The 26,059-nt window shown below is 37.7% G+C and overlaps 1 protein-coding gene across 1 annotated transcript in view; it reads left to right on the plus strand.

The window, feature by feature from the left end:
• Window positions 1-26,059, plus strand: part of LOC149807624 (uncharacterized) — a 95,262-nt gene that overhangs the window by 64,368 nt on the left and 4,835 nt on the right. Inside the window, exons 17-30 of the mRNA XM_089958211.1 lie at window positions 7,153-7,240; window positions 7,578-7,648; window positions 8,157-8,193; window positions 9,528-9,625; window positions 9,954-10,079; window positions 12,315-12,460; window positions 13,240-13,375; window positions 15,398-15,547; window positions 16,300-16,399; window positions 17,137-17,210; window positions 18,281-18,415; window positions 19,502-19,627; window positions 20,061-20,218; window positions 22,359-22,494. Coding sequence (XP_089814337.1) covers window positions 7,153-7,240; window positions 7,578-7,648; window positions 8,157-8,193; window positions 9,528-9,625; window positions 9,954-10,079; window positions 12,315-12,460; window positions 13,240-13,375; window positions 15,398-15,547; window positions 16,300-16,399; window positions 17,137-17,210; window positions 18,281-18,415; window positions 19,502-19,627; window positions 20,061-20,218; window positions 22,359-22,494 — 1,581 coding nt within the window. The remainder of the gene's footprint in view (window positions 1-7,152; window positions 7,241-7,577; window positions 7,649-8,156; window positions 8,194-9,527; window positions 9,626-9,953; window positions 10,080-12,314; window positions 12,461-13,239; window positions 13,376-15,397; window positions 15,548-16,299; window positions 16,400-17,136; window positions 17,211-18,280; window positions 18,416-19,501; window positions 19,628-20,060; window positions 20,219-22,358; window positions 22,495-26,059) is intronic.

The following is a 26,059-nucleotide window of genomic DNA, read 5'->3' on the forward strand; positions in this document are numbered from 1 at the left end:
GTTTCATGAATTTGGTTTTGTCGTGAATCATCTGGAAGTAGCGGGAAGGTTCGGTCAAATATTCCGTCTTGGGTACACACGGGCGTTGTGCCATTTTGCCCCACAAGCAATTTAACATCACTTTGCCAAACGATCGCCTGCCTTCGTTTTTCTCGATGTGATCTAAAGTGATGCCTTCTTGTGCCCAGTATTTCTCTTTGAATGTCTTTTGGTCTTCGGGAGTGCGATACCAGGTAGGATAGCCGCTGGCTTCTTGCTTCAGTTTCAAAAAGGCATTCACGTAGTCTGCGAAAATGCCTTTCTGCGTGGGGTCACCCTTGTGGTATTGTTGTGTCTTGGGAAAGTGACAAATTTCGTACACTTCTAACAGTTGGTATCCCATGTCCAAAGCTTTGAACAATTCTACGCTGACCCACGTCCCCGTCAAGGCCCGTTCTTCCTGGGTGTGCTGACAAGGTTGATCTTGGTTGCACGTTTCGGCACAAGTACGGCACAAAGGAAACATCAGTTTGCCTTGGCAATGGTGAGGTAAGACGGGATGGTACAAGTCCGTGGGCGGCAAAACTTTGCACTTGATCAAGCCTTCGTATCGTCGAATGTTTTTCAGGTCGATGTGTTCGGTGAACAATTGTGGGTGCCCTGCTGGAAAGCGACAATACTTGCACACGTAGGGATACAGCGAACACACGTCCAAGTATTTGATTTCTTCTCCTTTCTCTTCGTCGGCTTGGTACAGCAAACAGGTGGCATTGGTCCTTCCTCCGTACAAACTATCCCTCGGGTTCAGGGGGTCCATGAACTGGTAACTTTCCACGAGGCGTTTAAACTCGGGATCGGTTTTCAAACGGTGATCGTATTCGTGTTCCCACATTTCCACCACTTGGTATCCTTCCTGTTCTAACTTTAGGCGTCGCTGACAAGTGGCCTGGTACAAGTCTTCCATGGTTCGTTGTAAAAACTGATTTTTAGTGCCACGGTCAGGGTAACAGACGGGACATCCGTGAAATAAGCAACCGTTAAACTCGTACACGATCCTGGGGTTTTCTAAGTCCCAACCATCGACCGAATGCGTTCCGATGGTCTTCTCTCCTCCTCCGTTGCGGGCATGCTGAATCCACTTGTCTTCCTTGTCGCACAAGTAACGTAACCAGCGTAGGGATTTGACCGAGTATTGACGTTTGACATAGTTGGTCGTTTGAGGACTGATGACAGCCACGGTGTTTTCGGGCATGAATCATTGGCGGTACACTAAGGAACACGCTTTGGCAATGGTGCAAGCTTCTTTCAAAGGATCGACCCCTCCGTGTTCCATGAACAGTTCTCGAAATTTTCCACAGCAACGTCGTAAAATGTCCACGTCGGAACGAGAATACTTTAGCATTTCTTCCTGAAAGTCGAAAGGGTCGGAGGCGTGAGCCTGGTACCAAGCGTAGAAAGCTTCTCGTTGTTCGGTACGCATGTTGTCGGGGTCGTAATAGTGAGCCTCAGGGAAATGGGGTAGAACGGCATGTTGATTGGCTTCCGTATTGAAAAAGTGAGGAAAATAACCTTTAGCCATTTCTGTCATTCCAAACGTTTTAGGCATTCGACTAAAAGGCATGGCCAAGTAACTCATCGAATCTTTAAACTGCACTTGTCCCACTTGCATGAAAATGATTTTGGCTCCGTTCAAAGTGACTTTAGGACATTCGGTGCCATGTTCCATATAGTAACTCAAAAGAAACTGTCCATCGTATCCGGAGAAATTGTGAGCCATCACCGTGGCATGGCAATGACAATCTCCGTAACGTTCGATGTCCTCTTGGCTCCACGTCTTGTCGATGGGGTCTAAGACCCATCGAGCGAAATCGGCTAGCGTGTTCGGTCCCCGAAAGATTTTTTCACGCCCTCCAGGATTCTTACTGCAGTAAGGGCAATGACTCACGATAGGTTCTTGAATGCACTTTTCGCACACTCGATGAGCCACGCAGAAATTAGGAATGTGAATACCGGTCTCTTGCATGCATTCGAAATCGAAAAAGATGAAATTGCCTTTGTTCTTGTGTCCATCCTCTTTCTTTGGTTGGGGTTGGTATTTTTGCACGTAGCAATGGTGTTCCAAGTCCACGATGTGATGACAAATGTGACATTTTTTCTTTCCTAAACATACGTGTGCCTTGGCACTATTGGTACGTATGCCTTGTCCACACGTAGGGCACAATCTCAGCAGTTGACAAGCGCATTTCTTATGTGAACCTTGCGTCTTCAAATGCTGTTGGTAACAGGCAGGGCTGACAAACGTGCGCAGACAAGTGAAACAATGCACTGGTTCTTGTCCTTCGCTCAGACAGGGTGGAGAGGCCAAACATCCTGAGCATTTCGATCCACAATGCTTGTGTTGCTCTCGATTGTTATAGCCATTGTCACATTTCTCACAATAATAACCGTATCCCAGGAATCCGGTGATACTGGTAATGGTATCAAAATGGTCATTGTGATGATAGACGTGAAAGTATTTTCCATCCTTAAAGTCTTTCCCTCGAAACAACAGAGGCCCACGCATTTCTTGAGGGTGCACTTTCAAGGTGTAGCGTGGAGCTAGGACATCTTGCAATTTTTGCATTTCAGGAATGCCGCAGGGTGTGTCTTTGGGCAAGTCGGCTTGTTGCAACAGGAGTTCTGCTTCACTTCGTTGTTTGGCTCGATCCGATTTTCGAATATTCTCCCAGGCTCTTTTCCATTCTACCGTGTCGTTTTTGTTGGCATAGGTTCGTCCCACCACAATAGCCCTGGCTAAACACATCTGGTCTTGACGGTTGTGAATTTGGACGAGGCTACGCTTAATGCTGCGAAGGTCATTCACCAATAACATCTTTTTGCGTCCAGTCCCTTGATGAGGAGACACGTGGGTCATAAACAGTGTGGCTTTTCCGTCGGTGATGTCAAACTGGTCATTGGATTGTTGTACGTGTTGAATCTTGTCCATGACTTTGGAAGGGGTCAATTCTGCAGGGTTACTGAACTCGATCCAAACAGGGGATTTCAAGCCGTCGTGTTGTATGGAAAGTCTCAAGCGATCGTCTTCTTTGGCTTGACATTGTCGCTTGAGTGTGGTGAGCAAAGAATCCCACACCCCGGTGATGAACCCTTCTGCTTTCTCCAACGGTACGTCGGACTTGAAATCTTTAAACTTCACCGTGTAGGTGTAAGCCGTGGTTCTAAATTTTCTAGAGGAGCGCTTTTCTGTCTCTCGAATGGAATAGTAGTTTTCAAGGTTGACTAAGGGTGGTGAACTTTGTTTAGAAGGTTCGGATTCTGGTTCACTCATGTCCTCTTCAAAATCGCTGGCATGAATTTGTGCCAAGACTTCAGCTCTGGTACGAGGCGATAGATCACGTTTCTGCCTCTTACTTTCTTCTTCTTCTTTCTTCTCGAAATGATTCAATCGTTTCATCTTGATAGCAAAATGTCAAATTACTAAAGTTTAAACACCATGGACTAATTTATAGTCATGGCAGACCAGCGTATGTAAAAGGGTGTGTGTCTTGTCCTTTCACTATTCATTTCACTCTCAAACCGAGTAGAACGATGGAAGAGACTAGCCAGATCGAACGTTTCATCAGAGCTTTGCGAGGGGTCATTAGAAAATTTTCTTCAGACCAGCCTTCGGACTACTCTCCTTCTTTTCGAGATAAAAGTGAAGATACTTGCTATATCTGTCAGAAGAAAGGCATTGGTCTTCAGAGTGTCCAGACCGTCAAAAAAAAAGGGGTTAGAAAAGACAAGTCAAGATACCTGTTATTATTGTCAAGAAAAAGGACATTGGTCTCCAGATTGCCCAAAAAAGAAACAAGAGTCAGAAGAAAAGAGGGATGCTTCAGAGGAAGAAGAGAGGGATTCTTCAGAGGAAGAAGAGGAAGAAAGAAGACAATTTTATTTACAAGAGGCAAAGAAAAAGAAACAGGAGAAGAAAAGAAGGAGAGAAGAAAGTGAGGAGGAAGAGGAGGAAAAGACTGACGGTGAAGAAATTCAAAAAACAGAGAGAGTGAACAATGAGACAGAAGAAGTAGATGAACTTTTAAAAGTGATTTGTTGTGAATTGTGAATTGGATTGTAAATATTTATAAAAGAATAAATTAGGTATAAAAAGGTAAGTGTCTTTGGGTTTTGATTTTAAAATAAGAACGTACACTCATGCACACATACACAGACACGTACTATAGGGGTAAAATGGGTTTTTTTGAGTTATTGGCAATTGAAAGTCTATCTCTTTTCGAGAGACGTGGGTGGCCCTGAAAAGGGCCTTTTTCTTGGTGTAGGAGTGAGTTTAAGCAATCAACTTTAACTGTCTTAAGCCTTTGCCACGGCCAAGGCCTACTTCTGGACTGCGTACTGTTGATGATAGTGATGATGATTTGGTTGAAATCACTAAGGGTGGCACGGTAGGCTTAGTTACAGGGTTGGAGTGTTTAGCTCGGGAAGGTCGTATTCTCTTCGGTCGTAATAAAGAAGTCTGATACATTTGTTTCAGACTTCTTAACTCCGCTAAAATGTCTAACAGTACCGTGACCGTTTGATTTTCACACTTCTTTGCTGCTGCTTCTTCTTGTTGCTGTTTTTTTCTTACCTCTTCTTCTTGCTGTTGTTGCTGTAGGAGAAAAGCTTGTTCCGCTTCCTTTTGCTGTTGTATAAATTTTTCCAATTCTTCTTTCTGTCTCTGTCTAAAATTCTCCACGTGCGGTAATGAAGAAGGTGACGAAGGTTCCGGAACAAATTCTTGCGATTTAAGAAAATCCACAAAATCCCAATTTACCTCTTCTGAAAGTAAGTCCGGGTTCCCTTGGGTGGTCTCCACTGCTGGTGCACCCCAATTGATCGTTTTCTGAGTTTCCGTCATGTTGAATAACTGTCGCATGAATTGACTGCGCACAGGCGCTAGCAAATCTATATAGACCACGTGACGTCACAGACTGCTCTCTTCGGATTGGATGCGAGCTGACTGAATTTTGTAACGCGTGTTTGGATTGGTGAATGAACTCAATCCGTTTCAGTCCTTCCTCTACCTATAAATAAGCGCAGTTCACTGCATTGATTCACCTGTTCTCGGCGCCTCAAGATGTGGACCGACGTACAATCTTCCACGCTTGTGTCTTCAATGATGTTCCAGACGGACATACCCATATATGTCCGATCCAACTGGGCAGTTATCCATAGGACAGACACGAGTCTATGGATACGTAGGATCTATGTAGAACGTCAAGGATGTCTCAAAAGAGTGTTAATGTATGGTCCTACAGTGAGACGTAGCCTAAGGACAAGAAGAAGACCAATGCGGTGCCATTTATGTTAAGGGATACATTAACATAAACCCAAAGGCCCTTTTCAGGACCACTCCAATCTCTCGAAAAGAGATAGACTTTCAATTGCGTAGCCCCATTTTTTAATTTTTAAAAAAAAAAAAATTAGAGATCCATCAGGTCGGGACCATATTAAAATAGGGTCCCGACCCTGTTCCATTTCCCTTGAGGCTCAACTTGTCCAAGATTTTTTTTCCCCATGTTCAATTTCCCTTGTCCCTAAACAGACCCACACTCTATTCCCATGTTCAATTCCCCTTGTCCCCATATTGACCCAGCCATTTTTCCCATGTTCAATTCCCCTTGTCCTTATATTGACCCAGCCATTTTTCCCATGTTCAATTCCCCTTGTCCTTATATTGACCCAGCCATTTTTCCCATGTTCAATTCCCTTTGTCCCTATATTGACCCAGCCATTTTTCCCATGTTAAATTTACATTGTCCCTATATTGACCCAAGGGTGTTTTTAATGGTATGCCCTATAATCCCTACGGTATCCCCATTCACTACTAATGATGATTCATCTGGCCCTGAAATAGCACCGGTCGCTTTAAAACTCCATCCTTGTTATTAAACGGTCCAGCGCCATTTCATGACCTTACCGAGCCCTGAAATGGCCTACACTGTTTCATAATCAAGCAATTTTCCTCGTTCTTTACGTGGCACTTAAACATTTCTGAGTCGTTTTGCAACCATAGATTGTCCTGAAACGGCGCCAGGCAGTTTTGTGACTGAACACTTTTATACTTACTTTACTTGGTTCAGGTGTTGCAGGTTGCTTTGCAGCCCGAGCATTATTATAAAGTAAATACAAATAGTATATATACTAAATATAAATATAATATAAGAAGGAAATGATACGAAAGTAGATTTGTACTTATGATTCAATTTACGGAGAAATGATTACAGTATTTGCTGTATCGATAACTGGTATGGTCGCGGAAACGGAACAGTGCCATTACGGCATCATTTACACTGCTCACTTGCAAAATGTCCGTAGCTATGTCAGGACTATGTATTTTCGCGAAGTGGTACGCTGCCGTTTGAAGACAAAAAGTAAAGGTTGCGAAACAGCTTGTTGCAGTTTCAGGAGCAGCTAACATTTTCTATACCTCGCTGCCATTTTGCACCTTTACTTTGTTTCTAGTGGCACCAGACGAATAAATCAAGACCCCCTAAACTGTATTGATACTGATAGACGATTTATGGGTCACCTGTTCATTACAATGTGCAACCATTTGCAGACAAGCCTGTTCGCAACATATATAAGTCTTGTCAGTATTTCTCGCATCTCTTGAGTTGCCGTTGGTTGAAGGTTTCTTTTGGCGATATGTACATACTATTTCCGGATCAAATCCTATGTTTAACGACTGGTAAATCCACGTCGATTAGCACAACCCTATGTAATATGGCCATTTTGAATTTCGTGCTCACGATATGGCTGCTACCAAATACCGGTAAGTGTATAGACCATACTAGGGTGTGTTCCGGAGCGGAGAGATTTGCATCCAGCGAAATCGCATATTTTAACGAACATGTATCAACATGCTCACAAATCGTCCATCAGTATCAACACATATTTCGGGGTTTTATTTATCGGACTATAGCGGCACCTGTGCGTTTCAAAACAGCAATTGGTCACGAAACAGTGCATAAAATATATATTACAAAGTCGTTACCGTCGACCTAGTTCCATCCGTTTCAAGAGATGAACGCATGGTCGTGGTAGTTAGGGTGCTTTTATATGTGTTCATTTGTGTGCGTGTGTTGTCATTGTTGTTGTTTCTGTATAGAAATATATTGCCCTTTTGTACAGACTTTGCCTCACGGAGCCAGATACCCACACGAGGCTGCAAAGAGACCTGGGAACAAGTTCAAAAATCGATTTGCCCAGACTTTTCCTTGTGAGTATTTCATTCTGAATCGTTTTATTCAAATTTGTCATATTTGAAAGTTGAATTTGTAAATTAAATAAAATCGCTGCCCTGCACCAAACAGACAAACCAAAGTATGGTAGAGTGATAACAGTCGCCTTTACCTCGCTTTATCGAAGTGATAATTTTCTCTGCATATGTATTTTATAATAGGTTAATGTGGTAATTGCCTGAGCATATCGCGAAGAAGAGTTATGAACGAAAGAAAAAGAAAAATTCAGATGAAATTAAGAGATTTTAAAATATTTGGTAATGTGTACATTAACGAAAATTGTATAAGAGATTATTATTTTATATTCATTTCAAGATGACCACAGTCGTGTTACCCTGGATTTTACAGAGTTAGATGCAGACTACATCAATGCCAACTATATTGACGTAAGCATTGCGCTGATACGATCTTTTTCTGATTTGTTGAAGTTTAGCTTCGTACTAAATGTGTCAAATGAAGAATGTTTGATTATTCTTATTCTTATTATATATATAAAGTACTTGTACCCTCAAAGTTTATCCGTTTTCATTGAGATATACTCAAATGAGTAGTGCGATACGTTAAGTTTTAATTATTTTAAATCTGACGAAACACTCGAAAATCATTCACGACACCCCATCGTGTATGTATGTATGTATGTACGTATGTATGCATACATGTATGTATGTATGTAATAGGACATCATCACAAGCATGGCTATAAAGTGCATAGTAAAGGTTGTAAAACTGTATATGTAACAAGTTGCTCAAATCTTTAGGAACTTGAACCCTTGCAATAAAAGTAAAAATTCCAAATAAATACCACACCAGTGATCTTCCATACACGAATCACATTACTCAATATTTTGAATAAAATGTCATTTAGCATATTTTTTTTTCATCTTGTAACTTGTAGAGCGTGGATTGCCCAAAGTGCTACATTGCGACACAAGGTTAGTAAAATTGGTTAGTCTTATTTGCTGTTATATTTTCCATGTTGATCTCATTAAATCACTTTCTTTATTTATCAGGACAGTTGTCGTTGCATGCAAAACTTGTAAATTGATAAAGAGTTGTGTTGAAAAGATTTTTTGTTTCCAATATTTTTGAATAATATATTTTCTCTCTTTCTTTAAGATGTGGGTCTAACTGGCTCTTTTCTTTAGCTCAGTTACGTTTTTCACAATTAAAGTTGAGATGTTAAACACGTTTTTTCAGCGCCCTTGATCTCTTTTGAGATAGTTTCCGAAATCTGAAAGGTGGGGGACTGGATTATAAAATCAACTGTACTGGACTATAATGAAATGATATAAATCATCATCCTTCGGATGGAAATAAAGGCTGCTCACCATTATTATTATTATTATTATTATTATTATTATTATTATTATTTCGTTGTGTTCTTTTTATTTTCTTTGTGACTTTTATGCATTGTTTGTAGCATTTTTGCCGGCTTTCGATATCCTTGTTTGTTTTTACATTTTACCTCACACTATTTCTACCTAGTAACGTATTTAGGTTTTTGCCACCACTCGACAGTTCTGAAGTGCCACACAAGCATTTCGTGGACCGTACACATTGAGAGGCGGCATGGAAGGAAAGGTCGCGAATCGCGAGTATTATTTTCAACAACTGCGTATTAGTCCGAAGGTTTTATTGACTTCAGAGATTTTCGTTTGTTTGTTTATTTATTTGGTTTACGGCTGCAAGAATTTTCCCGTTTCGTAAAATCGGACGCCCTTGTCCTGGGCCTAGTCGGCCTCGGCGGAAATATGTCACTGCTTCTATATCTCAACTTTTTTTAAATACAAATCTTAAAAGCAAAACAGATGAACAAATATGCTTTCATATATATTACTAGACTAGTAAATAATTATAACCTTTAATTAGAACCTTATGTAACGAAGTCAGTTTCCAACGTTCCTTATACGCGAATGACAGTTGTGCGCGCTATGCGCGCTGCATTGTGCTAGAAATTACGGTAACTTGAGCTAATTTTTTAGATCTTCGTCGATTGCGATGCGTGGGGATGTCTTGCGCGCGCAGCTTAGAGGGAACGTTGTCAGTGGCATATCAACTGACCCAAAAACATATACAACTACAATATACAGTATGTGTGTATGTGTATATGTATATATATATATATATATATATATATATATATATATATATATATATATATATATATATGCAATCTGTGTGTGTGTGTGTGTGTGTGCGCGCGCAATGAAAATAGTCAACGTACATTTATTATTTACTCTTGATGCTTACTATTGTGTGTTACCAGGTCCGAACAAGGCGACTGTGATAGATTTTTGGAGAATGGTGTGGCTCGCGAATTCTGGGAAAATTGTCATGTTGACCAATCTAGTCGAGGAATCAAAGGTATGGATGGCATTACATATACATAAAAATGTTATGCTGAACTATCTTCAAAATGTTCCACGTTAGTGAGATCATGAAGTATCACGATACTAAAAGCCAATTGAAACAGAAAAGCATCAACACAAATATGGAAAAGTAATCTAGCTGGTATGATCGAGCTTATGATACTGATATGTCTGACGAGGATATGACGTTATTCGATTCATTAATTTTTTTATACTTTTTTTGGAATAAAACAAGATTTTCTTTTGATATTTCAAATCGTTAAGTTTCCTTTGATTTTTTTTATCTGAATGACATTCGTGTATTGTTTATTCATTTCTTGCAGATAAAGTGTGAGCAGTATTGGCCAGACAGTGGACAGATGACTACCGGTGATATCCAAATAGATCTGCAACGCGTACAAGAATTTGCTTTTTTCACGCTGAGAGTATTTGAGGTTTCCCACAAGAAAGTACGCTAAAGAATTAAGAATGTTACCTTCTGTAACGGATATAAATTTGTACCCCTACTTCATGTATGAATTTTCAGCATTTTGTTTGCTTTATGTTTTCATGAAGCATATAATGGCTTTCAGAAACATAACAATAATGACTTATATTCCTGGAAAAACAGTGTTCAGAGACTATCTCACGATGACAGAAAACTGAGCAAGTTAAAGAGTATGTATTTTTATTCACCGACAGTGTTCTTACAGGACATATGTTGCTAATGCCATACGTTGCATATTTAGTCACCAAATGATAAAGCTTTGTCAGCTGTAAGCAAAAATTACTTCTACGCCAAGAAGTTACCAAGTTCAATTCCGTTAAGTAAATGAAGATAGCAATGAATATCATACAGGTGTGCAATTCTTCTGTACATCTGCTGACGCTTGGTCGTATTGGTCATACTAAAGACTTATTCCTGGTTGTCCTATAGTTTTAGTATTCTGGGAGTAGTTAATATATCATGACGTCGCAAAGGCTTATGAGGTTCAAAACCTATTCTTGTCAGGCCACAAACCCTTTCCTTTTCAGGCCACAGTATTACTAACACTCAAACACATACTGAACTCAAATGTAAGCCAAAGAAACGTCAGAACCTAGAACGAGGTAAATTTTACAGTACTACCTCATGAACATGCGGAAACAAGAAATTTTGGCAGGAGCTTTATGTTGTAGCGAATGGCACAAATCTGTTTGTTCGAAAAATTTGAGCCGCTCGGACAAGATCAATGCTATTTGCTCAGTGTTTCTCGTGCGCAACGCTGTTTACTCGAAGTATTCCGTATACCAAAATTCAGGGCAAAAACTTGCATCTAATTTGACACTGCCTTTAAAAAACATCCAGTTCTAAGTAGGATTTTGCCTTACGTTATATTCGATTTTTTCAAACAATTAAGTCTGCTATTGTAACCAGATGAGAGGTTTAGAGTCGATGTAGAAAAGCCTGAAGCAATGAAAATATCTCTGAGAATATTTCGTAATAGTTCCAGTTCATAAAATGAAGAAGATACTGAGTTAATACATGGGATATATCTAATTTTCTATCAAGATCCGCATACTCTCTCTCTCTTTCTCTCTTACACATACACAAATGCATATATATATATATATATATATATATATATATATATATATATATATATATATATATATATATATATATATATATATATATATATATATAACACTGTGGTCATAAACTAAGAAGCAGCATAAAGCGAAAAGCAATAAGTTGTTTTGCATTTTTAATTCAATAAATAATTTATTTCTTAAGCAATAAAAAGTGAAAAATTAAAATAACTTACAGTATTGTGAATTAAATCATAAGTAGTACGAACAAGTCTATCATAAGTCCAAAAATATCGAGTGATCCAAATCAGTTCCAATGGTGCTCCGAATAAAGTGCCAATATATGTGTGTGTATGTGTGTGTGTGTGAGTGAGTGTGTGTGTGTGTGAGAGAGAGAGACAGAGAGAGAGAGAGATTTGGTTTTTTAATGTAGCTGTAACAATGTTTCAGTCATATCGCTACGATGTCTGCAATGTGGCAGTTTATAGTGATGTCTAGTACTGGGGCATCATGCCGCAGACATTTGGCATCATGTCCCACCAAGAACCCGCGATCTCCAACATCCGAGGCGGACGCTCCAACTTCAGTCCACCGGAGCTGTGCCAATAGTCCGGAGTAGTTTGATGTGCCAACAGTTTAAACATAAAACAATAATATAATCAAAAATACCTTTATATGAACTCACAGCAACTCCAAAATAATTACTTAGTTCGAAAGTTTATGAGCATCTTGTAATTCCAATGAATAACTGAAATAAATAAATCCTCTCAAATTATAACTGAACTAAAGTTTGTTCTACTAAGACTGTTGTTTACGATATGAATAATTAATTCTCAAGTAAAAATCTCTTATATGAAAAAATGAAGACACGACTTCAGAATCAAGAATAAGGGTCAATATTCATTTCCTGATAATTCAAACTTGTCAACATGGTCAGATCTTTCAGTAGCTAAACCAATCAGAAATTAGGTGACCTGGTTATCTAAATGGGGAGACCAATGATCTGAACTCAAATCGCATCAAATTCAGGTTCAAAGGTCACGAAACCATATTTACCAAACAAAATGATCCTATCTTATAGTACAAACCCGCAATGATCAATATTAATATATAAAACATTAAACTTTGTTTAGTTCACAGAGACTAGAACAGTGAAGCAGTTCCACTTTATGGCATGGCAAGATCATGGAGTTTCCGATGTCTTCGAGCTCGTCTCCTTCTTTAAATTCGTGTCCAGATCCCAGACCAATATGCCCGGGCCACTCATCGTCCATTGCAGGTTGGTCAAAGTTCCTCCAGTCCTTAAAATCATGCATACAATTTCAATTAGAAAATGTTTATAGGTCTCAAAAAAGTAAAGTATTTTGTCGTACATTGTTCAGTGATGTACTTTTAGTCATAATGGTTTTCCTCCATAGTCGTCTGTGTGAATCCATGAAAAAAAAAAAAAACAGTCGAAACTTTGTGAAACTTTGAAAGAAATGATAAAGAAAATAAAATCTGAAAAGTGGCGAAGTGTAATTTCAGATACACTTGTTTAATGATATTGCATTTGTCATTTTGTTTTCGTCCGTTTTCACCTGCAAAATTGATAATTGGATTACATCAGCGTTTGGTCTTTTTGGAATAGTGCTCGAACTGCATTAAAACTTTATGTAAAAGTCACGAGTCAGCTTTCGAAACATGTTTCAGGACCCTTGCAAGTCGCTATATGGATGGTTAGCATTCTAATCTATTCTTCTGTTGGTTTATTGTTGTGGGTGCTTTCCTTTTACTTTGCGGGAAAGGTTTAAAACCTTAATCATTCAACAAAGACTCTCTCTCATATTCCGTTCTCTTAAAGTAGAAACAATTTAATATATTCTTCTGTTGGTTTATTGTTGTTGTTGTTGCTTTGTTTATAAAAAGTTTTTAAACCCTTGTTACCTTTGCTTTGCGGGAAAGGTTTAAAACCTTAATCATTCAACAAATACCCTCTCTCATATTCCGTTCTTGTAAAGCAGAAACGACCCTATAAAATATTTTGACGTTTTGATTTTTTTCCCACAAACCTTTTAGCGCCGGCGTAGGTCGCTCTGGTACTTTCATCGCTCTTGACGCCTTGTATCACCACGGAAAGCGACGTCAAAAGATTAACGTCAGAGGCTACGTGCTGAAAATGAGGACCCAGAGGATGAACATGATCCAGACAGTGGTGGGTATCGTTTAGGAGAAAAATATATTTATATGCGAATGTGTAAAAGATTTAAGTCCGTAAATATTCGTTTATCTGATGGAAATACTTTATTCTAAAATCGCCCGTCTTTTAATACACGCATTGTATAGTTTTCATCAAATTTATCTTATGTCGTTTTGAGAAGAAAAATAAAAAAAATCATAAAAAACCTTATCTGCCACTTTAAATGCATTTTAATGCCATCAAAAGAATCACTACATGTATAGATTTTATGCTCTGTAAATTAAATGCGAAAATCTATACGTAACTCTGATCAGATAGAACACCAAATCTTTACGTAACTCTGATCAGATAGTACACCAAATCTATACGTAGCTCTGATCAGATAGAACACCATCATAACCCATGCATCATGAAATCATTGCCGTAAATGATACTATGAATAAAACATTAACCATCACTTGATAACCATTAGTTTTGTAAAATAACGATTCGACCCAATAATAATTAAATATTTTATCCGATTTGTATAATCCTTCCATAATGCAGACGGTATCATATTATGACGCTGTCCGACCGTCTGCTTGTCAATCTATTGCCAATTTCGCGTCTGCACAATAACTACAGTACTCCGCCATCAACAATTACCTAAGGAAGAAGCCTTTCGATTTAAATATGAAACGATAAAAAGTTAAGGCCACTTAGACTAACAGAAGAACAAAAGTTTCTAAACAAAAACATTAGTTCCATATCAGGTGTCGGCAACCTATTTTAAATAGCGTGCCATTTTTTCCGGAATAATTACAAAATGAACGAGTGCGTGCCACCAGTAAGAGAGTAACACTGTTAAAATCAAGATTTTTGGCTGCACTTCGCATGCCACACAGAACCTCTTGACGTACCACCTTGTGGCACGCGTGCCTTAGGTTGTCGACCCTTGTTCTACATCATACACTTTAGATCAAGCTAAGCAGATGGCGTAAATATTGAGCACAGTTAAAACCTATAAATGCTGGGGTCAAAATGTCAAAGATCATGGTCGCAGTGACTGAAAGAATAAAAAATAACACTGACTCTGCTTCACAGACCTGGACCAAACTTTATGGATGGCATGCTTTTGGAATAACGTTGAAGCCTGTTGATTTTATGATAAGACTGGCATGGGTCTAGGTCATTGGCTTAAAAGCTCAAACTGGTTACTACACAAACATTTCAGTTCTCGACCATGTACATTCACCAAAGTTTGTGGATGGTATACTTTTTGTGTAAGAAAGAAGCCTGCTGATTTTCAGGTCTAAATTTGAAAGGTCATGGTGAATGTGGCTGAAAGCAGAAACGTGGTTTTTGCATAACAACTCAAGTTCTCGACCTCATATGCTGACTAAAATGTCTGGAGTGCTTATGCGTAAGGTATGAAGGATGCCTATTGATTATGGCATCAAACGGTCATAGACAATGGTCACTGAGACTCCAAGAAGACCGGATTTTGCGAAATAATTTTTGCTGTTGCGTAAGTTTCTTGATCAAACTTTGTAAATAACTTGCAGTTTTTGTGTAACATTTTGAATTTGGGGTATAAATGTGAAGGTCATAGTCCTGATAAGTCTATAATGGTTTATAGAGAGTACGTTTATGTTAAGACTATATCTTGACCAAAGACCAAGTACATTGGGATCCCTTGATCAATAATCTCCCTTGATCAATAATCTCCTGTATAGAGGACTAATAAACACTGGGCGTATAATGCACCGTTCAGTGTCCACTAATCATAATAGGACTGGCGTCTTTTCATTGTTAGAATCAATGTTACTTTAAGTACTGGAATGTTGTTGTCAAATGCTGTTGTCATTTCGTCATTCAGCATTAAGATTCATTTGTCTTGTACGGTACCTACAAAGCACTGATGTTTTTTTTTTCGTTCTTTCATACCCACCTTAAATTTCCTTTTTGATTTTGATAATTTTTATTTTATTTTCTCGAAATTATGGGGAAATCATAATTTCATAAATTCACATTAACTCGTATAAAATTCCACTTCAGGAGCAGTACCGCCTACTCCACCATGCATTAGTGGAGGCATTCAGTTATGATGACACATCGATATCCAAGATACGCTTGAAGTCAGAGTGTGAAAAATATCTTGAAAATATCCAGGCTGGGCAAAGCAACAAAATTCAGGAAGAATTTGAGGTTAGTTTTTTTCCCTCCATTTAAATACTATTGTTCGAGTTATCTGGTAAGTCGAACGAATGGTGACTAATATATTTAGAGGTAGTAACATCTTTATAACATAATGCACCGGCTATAGAAAATAATGTATGTATATTTAACTTCTTTACACCATGGCGCACATTTTATTTACTGGTATTGTATTTCTGTAATATGGGACGGTGGCCTAAATTACTGAATAAAGTATATTATTATTATTATTATTATTATTATTATTATTATTATTCGTGTGTTGTGCACCTGTTTCTTTTTATTTATTTTGTTTATATGATTCTAAATAAACGAAGTTCATTCAGCTTCTTCACTGTGATTTACTAAGATGAATACATATTGATTTTAAATAGAACTTAAAGGAGGTGTTACAAAAAAGACCCCTCTTTAGAGTACAATTACGTTGTTCAGAAAATGTATTAGCTACTACCTTCCTACATGCACAGAAGTTATATAATGTGTTCTGGCATGACGGCCTCCTAATGAAACGTTACCAGGATAGCACCGGATGAGAAATTTGCATTTGCTTGGAGAGGGGGCAAGAGCTGATTTCCATTTCCCCGAGGTTGTTAATCTGAAAGAATTCTTCAGTATTCTCTATAATCCTCGTTTCTCTTCATTTGATACACTCTTGAGCTTCTTGTTCATCAAACACAAGTTTCAGTGTTACTCCGCCATCATTGTATTTTTTTCTTGATACATGCCTCGTTCTTTCCTTACAGAAACTAAGGGCGTTGAAACCAAGCTACACCAATGCAAATTTCACGACTGCACTATGCAAGGAAAACGTGGATAAGAATAGGGACTTAAATACATTGGCTGGTTTGTAAATTACAGATAATTTATAATATTCTTGAGGCAATAATAATTACTCTGTGCTATGGGAACGCTGTATATATATATATATATATATATATATATATATATATATATATATATATATATATATATATATATATATTGTGTGTGTGTCTGTGTGTGCTTAATGAAATGTGACGGATAATATTGAGGATGTGACGGAAAATACCGGATCTGGGAAAACCTAGGGTAAGACAGCACTCTTCAATCAAGCAAACACTTGTATTTCAACAGTGGTATTTTGTTTCGTTATGCTCTCTGTCCTGGACACTCTAAAAATCGTCTTTGATATAAAAACCTATAAAGTCCAATTCCTTTTTTTTGTAATTATTGGAACTGATAAAAATTTCCTCAGAAACCATTATTTCACCTAGTACAGAGTGCAAACACACCGTATTTCCAAAAAGAAACAATGAAAAAAGAAATAAAAAGGGAAAGATCATTTGACATACGCGTATTTTTAACCTAGGACAGCTGAATATAATTGTTATTTTAAGAAATGTCGGAATCATAGCATCTTAAACGTTTTAAACAATTTATGTTCAGTTATTGTGGCAAGCGATAAACACAAAATAAAAACAAGTAAAGTCGTCCAGCGGACTGTGTCGTTTTCTTTTTCTCAAAAAGGTGGATATTTTGTTTTATTTCATTTGCTTTTGTTTATGTGCTCATCTGGTTAAGTCGATCTTGTCATATTTCAGCTGATAAGTTCCGTACATATGTGCTTACATACGTTGCAGGGACAACAGATTATATCAATTCCGTCACCGTGCCTGTAAGTATAATGCCAGTACTTCGATATCTAAACAAAAAAGATAATGATATTTTTAATGCCAAACTCTGAATATCTCTGTTAAAACTCAGCAGATACATAAATTTATAGAAACATTGATGTATTCAAACTATTCTTCATATTAAAGGAAGATTATGAGAAATGGATGAATTTTCTTTTCCATGCTGTCTAGTCTCAATTCGTTATTAACTTCTGATAATTAAATACTTAACTTGAAAGGGAGAAATAAGCGTGCAGCCTATGAACTCTAAAAGAAAAAAAGAAATGACTTTTCAACTCTCCACTGACATTTTTTATATTGGGGTATGGTAGTGCTATATGATACACTAACTGCGGCACTTCGATACTGTTGTTTTATTGTCACTGATATCTCAGCACGTTATAAATATTTTTCAAATAGACATGTTTTGCATACATCATACTTGTCTTCAGATTGTAGGAATACACACATCTATTCAGATTGCAAGACAAATGTCTGTACATGCTCAGCTTGCAGTATAAATGTGTTCAGATTGCAAGACACGTCTGTAATGCTCAGTTTGCAGTATACATGTATTTAGATTGCAAGAAACATGTCTACATGCTAAGCTTGCAGTAGAAATGTATTCAGATTACAAGACACATGTCTGTACATGCTCAATTTGCAGTATACATGTATTCATATTGCAAGACACATGTCTACATGCTCAGCTTGCAGTAGAAGTGTATTCAGATTGCAAGACATGTCTGTACATGCTCAGCTTGCAGTAGAAATGTATTCAGATTGCAAGACACATGTCTACATGCTCAGCTTGCAGTAGAAATGTATTCAGATTGCAAGACACATGTCTGTACATGCTCAGTTTGCAGTATACTTGTATTCAGATTTAAATGAAAAGCGATACAAGTGATACGCTGAATTTGCTTCAGCAGTCTACTTAATTTCATGTATAAGCCATTAGACAGCAATTATTATAATAAATTAACAGGTCTGCGTCCAAATAAAAGATAATTAACTCTTCAAGAAAAGACATAACCATACCACTGAAAGAGAAAATGGTTCATCTTTTCAGTCTAGAAGCAAGAAATCGGGATACTTCATGACACAGTTTCCACTGAAGAATACGGTTATTGATTTTTGGAGACTGATATACGATTACAATTCTGAAATCATTGTCACCTTGAACGCCCTTGATGAAGATACAGAGGTAAATTGATTGTTCCTACTTTATTAAAGAAACACGACATGATCTTACTATGATAATTCATGCTAAACTTACATCTTGTCATATTTGAACATGCATCAACAGGAAGAGTGGAATAATCATTCGAATTGAAGAAACGATAATTTGCTTTACAAAGGCATCAACGAAAGATTGTATAAATGTTCTCCACTGATTTTAATTACAGGTTGATTTATGTAATAGTTTTATATAACATTTAGAAACTTCCTTTGTTCAGTTTTGTCCCGAACGCTATTAATACCATAGTGTCAGGTCCCACAAAGCTGTGTATGATTACAATGTGGCAAAACTCGCTGATCATCTTGCTTACATTCCTATGTTGTTTATCTTTTCATCTTGATCTTCAGTGTTTGTGACCGATCATTCATTATTTGTAACTAATGCCCTATTTGATTTTCTTGTGGTTGTTTTTTTTTTTCGTTTGTGGGGGTTAGAGATAAATCATAGGAAACAGAGATGCAGACAAAACAATATACAAATGTATGCCACCTTTATGTGTTCACATACTGTACTTAAAGTAATTTAAATATGGGTTCAAGTTTTTTTTGGTGTCCAAAAACATTGTTGCAATTCGAAGTGACGGGATATTTAACAAAAATAAAAAGGAACATCATAAGTGCATCAAAAATGAAACATAAAAAGAATGTAATCTTGGGCATGCTTTCTGGACATACTTATTCTTTATAGATCTTAAGTTACATTGCTATATCAACTAGTTTGTAATTTGATGTAATGCTTATATTATATGATTTGCTTATACTGTAAACTTTACGTTATAACTTTTTTGATTGGCCACGGAGCCTATATTCCACAAGCAATATTGCATTTTCGGATGTTTTTGGAGGGTTTGCATGTAAGTGTTTGCTGCCTTTCCTCTTTCAAACAGGGAATAGTACACGCTTTTTCTGGCAATGTGTATGTTTCCGAATACATCGATGGCTGCCATATACCATTTGACTGAACCGTTTACTTGATGGTTCAGGTATGTGTCCTTTTGTTTGAATTTGACGATTGTCCATGGGCTTTTCTTTTCATGCATATTTATCACAGGGAGTATGTGCCTGGTGGCCGTCTCAAGGGGAATCTGTCAGTTTTGGTCCCTTGAATGTGGATACTCTTTCGGTGGATACTCAACAGGACGAAATTACGGAGAGAACACTCTGCATTTACAAAAAGGCAAGAAAAGTTTATTTTTAACTTTCACCTTACATACTATGACAGTTTCTATTTTGTTATCTATTTGTTTGACCATTATGCTCCATATTGGATTTTCCATTAATACTGGTAATTTCAGCCGCATTTCCGTTCCTTTTATTTGTCACCTGCATGAAATTTCAGAGAAAACAATCTCTATTTACAATAATCTATTACTAATACAAGATTTTTTTATTATTCTTTATCGTTTTTTAAATGTTGAATGAGCTGTCAAGGCTCCATACTGAATATTAGGTTTGTAGAATTGTCTATTTCTCAACATATAATTGAAATTTTCACCATTTCAGTAATTCTTTGTGCTTGCTGACCTAACTATAGGCTCAGGTGTTGAAAGTCAGACTTTGCACCTTCCTAAATCATGATTTTCAGAATTATTTAATTCAAAATATTTCAGGGAGACAAGAACAGCAAGACCGTGTACATGCTGACTTTCAACAACTGGATGCCGGACAAGGATCTTCCAACTTCTACCCAGTCTTTCCTCGTGCTGATGGAACGTGTTTATCAGTGGCAATGTGCCATGTCAGGAAATCCTATAACCGTCCTCTGTTCGTAAGTAATTCATCTCATTTTTGTATTATTTCGCATCCCTCTCATTCTTCACAGCCATTTCTTAAGAGGGAGGCCATGTCAATAGAGAAAAGTAAACGAGGGTAGTTCTATCCTTTCTTGTGTGGATGGGATTTTTGGGAAGACAAACAAATAAAACAGACAAACCGTTGTCTTTGTAAAAGTTTTATGACTTGTTGCGGATGCTGTAAGTTATTTTATATTGACATTGAAATCGATGAGCCATAGCGTCATCTGTTACGTAAATTTATGTACGCGCAAATTATATCCTGGATATTTCATTGTTATAGTTGTAATTATAGGTTATTGGGTGACTAATAAGCGAATTTAGGGAATCATTGAAAGAGAAACATGCCGGCTGATAAAAGGTAATTTTGTTTGTGAATGGCTGTCTTTTTCGAGTCTTCTTGGTTTAAACCGCTTGGTTTCAATATTATAAGGCGGCGTATCCCGTAAGATTCCTTTTCTTTCCTGGTTTCGAAACTCCGTTTGGGGTTGTGAGCAATTGCTCTAAGTGTTATATCACTGAAAGTGTGGCCATGGGAGGAGAAGTGTTCTGCGACTAGGCTTCTGTACAGCTTCTTTGTCATCCAATCAGATCTATGAAGGTTGATCATGTTGTGTTGTTTTTCAATTTCTCTAAATGCTGAAGATCTTACATGTGATGAGATAAATTACATTATCTGTTTTGCACGTTTTGTTTGATCCATGTATGTTCAGTTTTCTCTAGTCACTGTGCTAGAAAATGTCCTGGTTTGTATCATGTTTGTATGTTTTGCACCTTTTATTGCCACAGGGGCCATATTGACTAGTGTGGTCTTGGTTAGTAATCGGCGTTAACTTCGCCCTGACCAGGATGTCCTTGGGGATTTTTGGTCTCCGATAGGCTACTACACGTTTGTTTGGGAGTATTAACTTTAGTGCGTCACACGATTCCATGATGGGCCAGTGTTCCCCGATGATTTTACCTACTTTGGGGGTTTTCCGGATGGTAGGTCAGGATAAATGCCATCCTATCAGCATTTTCCTTCTCTTTTTATTTTGGTAGGTCATTGCGGTTTGTTTGTTGCTCCCTTTGGGTTGCCTCCGCAATCAGATCTTTGTCATAGCCTCGGTAAGTCAAATGTTTAAATAACTCTTCAGACCTTTTTTGGAATGTTACATCGTCGGAACAAATTCTGCGTATCCTCAGTGCCTGGCTATATGGCATGTTCCTAATGCAGTGGTTTGGATGGCAGCTGATTGGGAGGAGATATTGGTGTTTGTCGGTTGGTTTAGAGTATATGTCTATATGGAGTTTCTTTTCTACCAGTCTGGTTGTTGTGTGGTTTGATTTGGAGACTTATGCCGTGAATTTTATTGAAGGATGGAAGTTGTTAGCCTTTGATATGAAATCATCCAGATTTTCTCTTCCATGTTGCCACTTCATTTCTATATCATCGATGAAGCGCACCCATTGGTATGATGCAAGTTCCACCGATGCTTAGAGCTGACCCTCCAGTTTACCCATAAAAATATTTTCATACGAAGGGGCCATTTTTGTACCCGTTGCGGTTCCATTGATTTGCAGGTAGTTTTCTTCATTAAATTCAAGGTTACTGAGTTTTAGGACAAGCTCCAGGAGTTTGACTAGGAAGTGAGCGGGTGGATTGTGTATATTTATTGTTTCCCATACTTCTCTGCATGCCTCTATCCCTTCGTTGTGTGGTTTATTGGTATATAAAGATGTGACTTCTAAGGAAACAAACAATGTATCTGGTAATGGTTCGCTTCCTTTTCTTTTTATGAGGTAATCTGTTGTGTCCCGAAGATATGATGGTAATTTGTGGACGTGTGGTCTCATGAAACGTCTACACATCATGTTCTATTAAAAAGAACATGAAATAGACACACAAATATATAACTGCAGCTGCCAATCATTGTTATATATATATATATATATATATATATATATATATATATATATATATATATATATATATATATATATATATATATTGTAAGTATATTTAGTAAGCCTTCTCGAGCTCGTACTATACCGTTAAATTTGAAGTATTTATCTACAATATTTTAGCATTTCAGACATGTGAAGAATATAAGAAAGTGAATTTGTATTTTATAGAAACGGTGCTACATGCTGTGGTGTTTTCGTTGCTGTTAGCAGTATACTTGACCAGATCAGACAAGAAGATGAGGTGGACATCTTCAGTGTAACACGGCAGATTCAAATCAGGAGACCAGAAGCCTTTAAGAACAAGGTTTGGCAGCTGCATTTATAATTTTTTTGTCTATTTCATGTTCTTTTTAAATAGAAGATGCTGTGTAGACTTTACAAAATAAAATGACATTTTCATATTTTTTCCAAGGTTGTATATGGACCTAATTGTTTACATGTATGCTGACGTACATACATACATACAGACAGACAGACATACAGTTGTTGTTGTTGTTGTTGTAGGGTTTAACGCCATTTTTCAGCACACGATAGGCTATACATGGCGGCCAGTATTAATGGTGGAGGAAGAACCCGGGAAAACCCCGGAGAGAACCACCGACGCACGAGAAGCTACTGGCAAGCTTTCTCACATACCCACATTGGCTGAATCCGAGACTCGAACCCATGCAGACAGAGGTGAGATGGCTGTGATCGTTAACGGACAGCGCTTTAGACCACTCGGCCACTCGGGGCCCCACAGACAGACATACATACATACATACATACAGGTTCGGGGGAATAGCAATCCTTTATAGGAAATCACTCCGCGTTAATCCCTTGTCGAGCGCTGGTAGTGACAGAGTTTTAGGGATAGAGGTAAAATGAAACGATAGACTTAAATATTTTATATTCGGGGCACTTTTGCCATCAACAAATTTTCCTATTGCAAGTTACTCCGAAACAATAAAGAACTAAAGGATCAGTTTGATATTTTCTGCAAAGAAGGCATTCCCGTACTTGCCGGAGACTTCAATGGTCAGCTAAGTTCACTGTTTAGCTCCAAAGCAAATTGTCTAACATCAAACGCTAGAGGCACTATTCTGGAAAAGTTTCTGAGCGATAGACATTTAATATCTGTTAATAGTCAATCCATTTGTGAAGGGCCAGATTTTACTTTTTTCTCAACCGATGGCAAATCAAAATCTTTGATAGACCATATACTATTGCAAAAAAGTAAATTCGATTTAGTGGTTAAGGCAGAAATAATAGATGATCATCCTTTGAACATTTCAGATCATCTTCCTGTAAAAATAGAGTTGGTCACACCTTTAGTACATAATGCAACAAAGGCTGACGAGCATATCATTCATTCCATAAATAGGAAGAAAGCCTCAGCAGAACAAATAAATATATATAAGGAAGCAACACGCAATGAATTGTTAGCGCAAATGCATAAAGCAGAACTAGCGACGAATGTCGATATTGAAATTATTATTCAAGACACCGTAAAGATTTTACATGAAGCAGCTTCTAGGTTTCTCCCCATAAAGAGGTTTTGCCCATACGCTAACCCCAATTGGAAACTACTAAACGTAAAAAAGTTTCACACGGAAATGGGGCTGAAACGCAGGGTATGGATTTCTAATGGTAGGCCAAGAGGCTGGGAATATATATCATATGCGAACTATAAGAAAGCGAAGAAATTGTTTGCAAAAGAATTATTGAAAGCTAAAGAAATATACGATAGAGAACAATTTAGTGAGCTTGAAAAGGCTGCAGAGATCGATATTTCTACTTTCTATAAGTTTATACGGAATAAAAGAAATAAACGCGATTACATTCACGAAATCGAAACAAACGGAAAAATTGTACGCGATCACGACTCTGTTAGAGAGTTATGGGCAAATCATTTTTCCAGTTTATCACTGCCTGACAATACTTATCTGTACGATGAAAATCATTACCAGATGGTCTTAGCAGAGGTTAGAAAACAAACTAAAGAAACCTATTCACACTTTGATGAAGTTGTTGATAAAATTCCCACTAGAGACGAAATCAGTAGTGCAATTAGCTCTCTCAATAAAGATAAGGCATGTGGCCACGACGGTATTGTTGTTGAGCATTTACTGTTTGCGGACCCTCCAAGTAGTGTACAATTACTTGAAATTATATTCACAAAAGTGTACAAGGCCGAGAAGTACCCGTGCCACTTTAAACAAGGTTTGGTTATACCAATATTCAAAGGAGGAGGAAAGAACAAATTAAATATGAATAATTACCGCGATATAACTATAATTCCAGTGCTTCAGAAAGTTCTAGAACAAATTATATATAGTAGACTACTTATATTTTCTAAGCAGATTTATTTTCCAAATCCATTGCAACAGGGTTTTAGAAATAATTGCGGTAGTATCACTGCAGCGTTCTGTATCAAAGAATCTATATGCTACTATTTGGATAAAAATACTCCTGTCTATACTACATTTCTTGATAATGCTGAAGCCTTCAACACAGTTTGGCATAACGGGTTATTCTACAAGTTGTACAGACTTGGCATCAAAGGGAAGACCTGGCGCATCACGAAAGATTCGTTTGAGAGAGTAACAAGCTCCGTTTTATATGCGGGCAAGCTGTCCAAACGCTTCGATATTAGGCAGGGTGTAGGACAGGGCCGTATCTTGTCTGCCTAGTTCTTTCTTGTAATGATAGATGATTTGATCACGGAATTAGATCACACTTTGCGAGGTCTAAATCTTGTCGACATCCACCTGCCTTGTGTCTTATTAGCAGATGACATAACTGTAATGTCTAACTCGCATCATTCAATGCAACAGCTGCTTGATACAATTTCCGACTATGCGAAAAGGTGGAGATTAAGATATAATGCAGATAAAAGTTGCACCATCTTGTTTACTGACAAAAGAACGACTGGTATACCTTCTTTTATGCTCGACAAATCTCCAATTCCGGCAGTCAAAAGTAAGAAGTATGCCGGCATACCTCTAAAATACAGCTTAAAACCAAACTACGCGATAAAAGAAGCATGTGATAAAGGCAAACACTTGTTAAACTCTTTATATTTTATTGGTATCAGAGATGGAGGAATGAACCCTCTAACAAGTCTGAAGATTTGGAAAAGAATTATTCTACCCTCGGTCCTATATGGATGTGAACTTTGGTCAGGTATCACAAACTCGAATATAGAAGAACTTGAGTTATGCCAGAGATATGCAGCGCGACGTATGCAAGCTTTCGATAAATATTCGCCTACGGAGGCAACGAGTAGTACCCTAGGACTCTGGTCAATGGAAGCATACATAGATAGGATGAAATTGCTCTTTTTCAACCGATTGTGTAAGGGCGATTGGACTTTTATCTGGAAAAAGATTTTCATTATGCGCCTATGTCAGTATCTGAACAACCCGCTAAAACAGACGGGATTTATACCTGATATTGACAGAATAACTAAGAAATATGGTATGGGAAGTGTTCTTTTAGACTATGCAGCAAGAGTACAAACTGAAGAAAAACTCGTCTGGAATCGACATATTATTGATATTATCCAAAACCATGAAGAAACTACCTGGAGAGCAAATATGGAACTAAGGGGTGATTTAATTCACTTCAGAAACATTCATTTGGACTTAAAACCAAGTAATATATGGTTTCTTGGGCGTAAATTTCCATCCATGTTATGGCCTCTCTCTGAAGTAATGAAATTATATATCATGCCTGTTGTTAAAGTTATGGTATGCAAACTCTGTGGAAAAGAGACTGACGACAGAGCGAAACATCTTATTTTAGGCTGCGAAATGCTGCTTGAGGAACGAAACGTTTTCTTTGAGAGAGTGATTGACTCTTTAGAAGTGAGAGACGGGGTTAACTTA

The sequence above is a fragment of the Sinohyriopsis cumingii genome, chromosome 1 (genome assembly GCF_028554795.1).
Source record: "Sinohyriopsis cumingii isolate HCF-2022 chromosome 1, ASM2855479v2, whole genome shotgun sequence".
Taxonomy (NCBI): Eukaryota; Metazoa; Mollusca; class Bivalvia; order Unionida; family Unionidae; genus Sinohyriopsis; species Sinohyriopsis cumingii.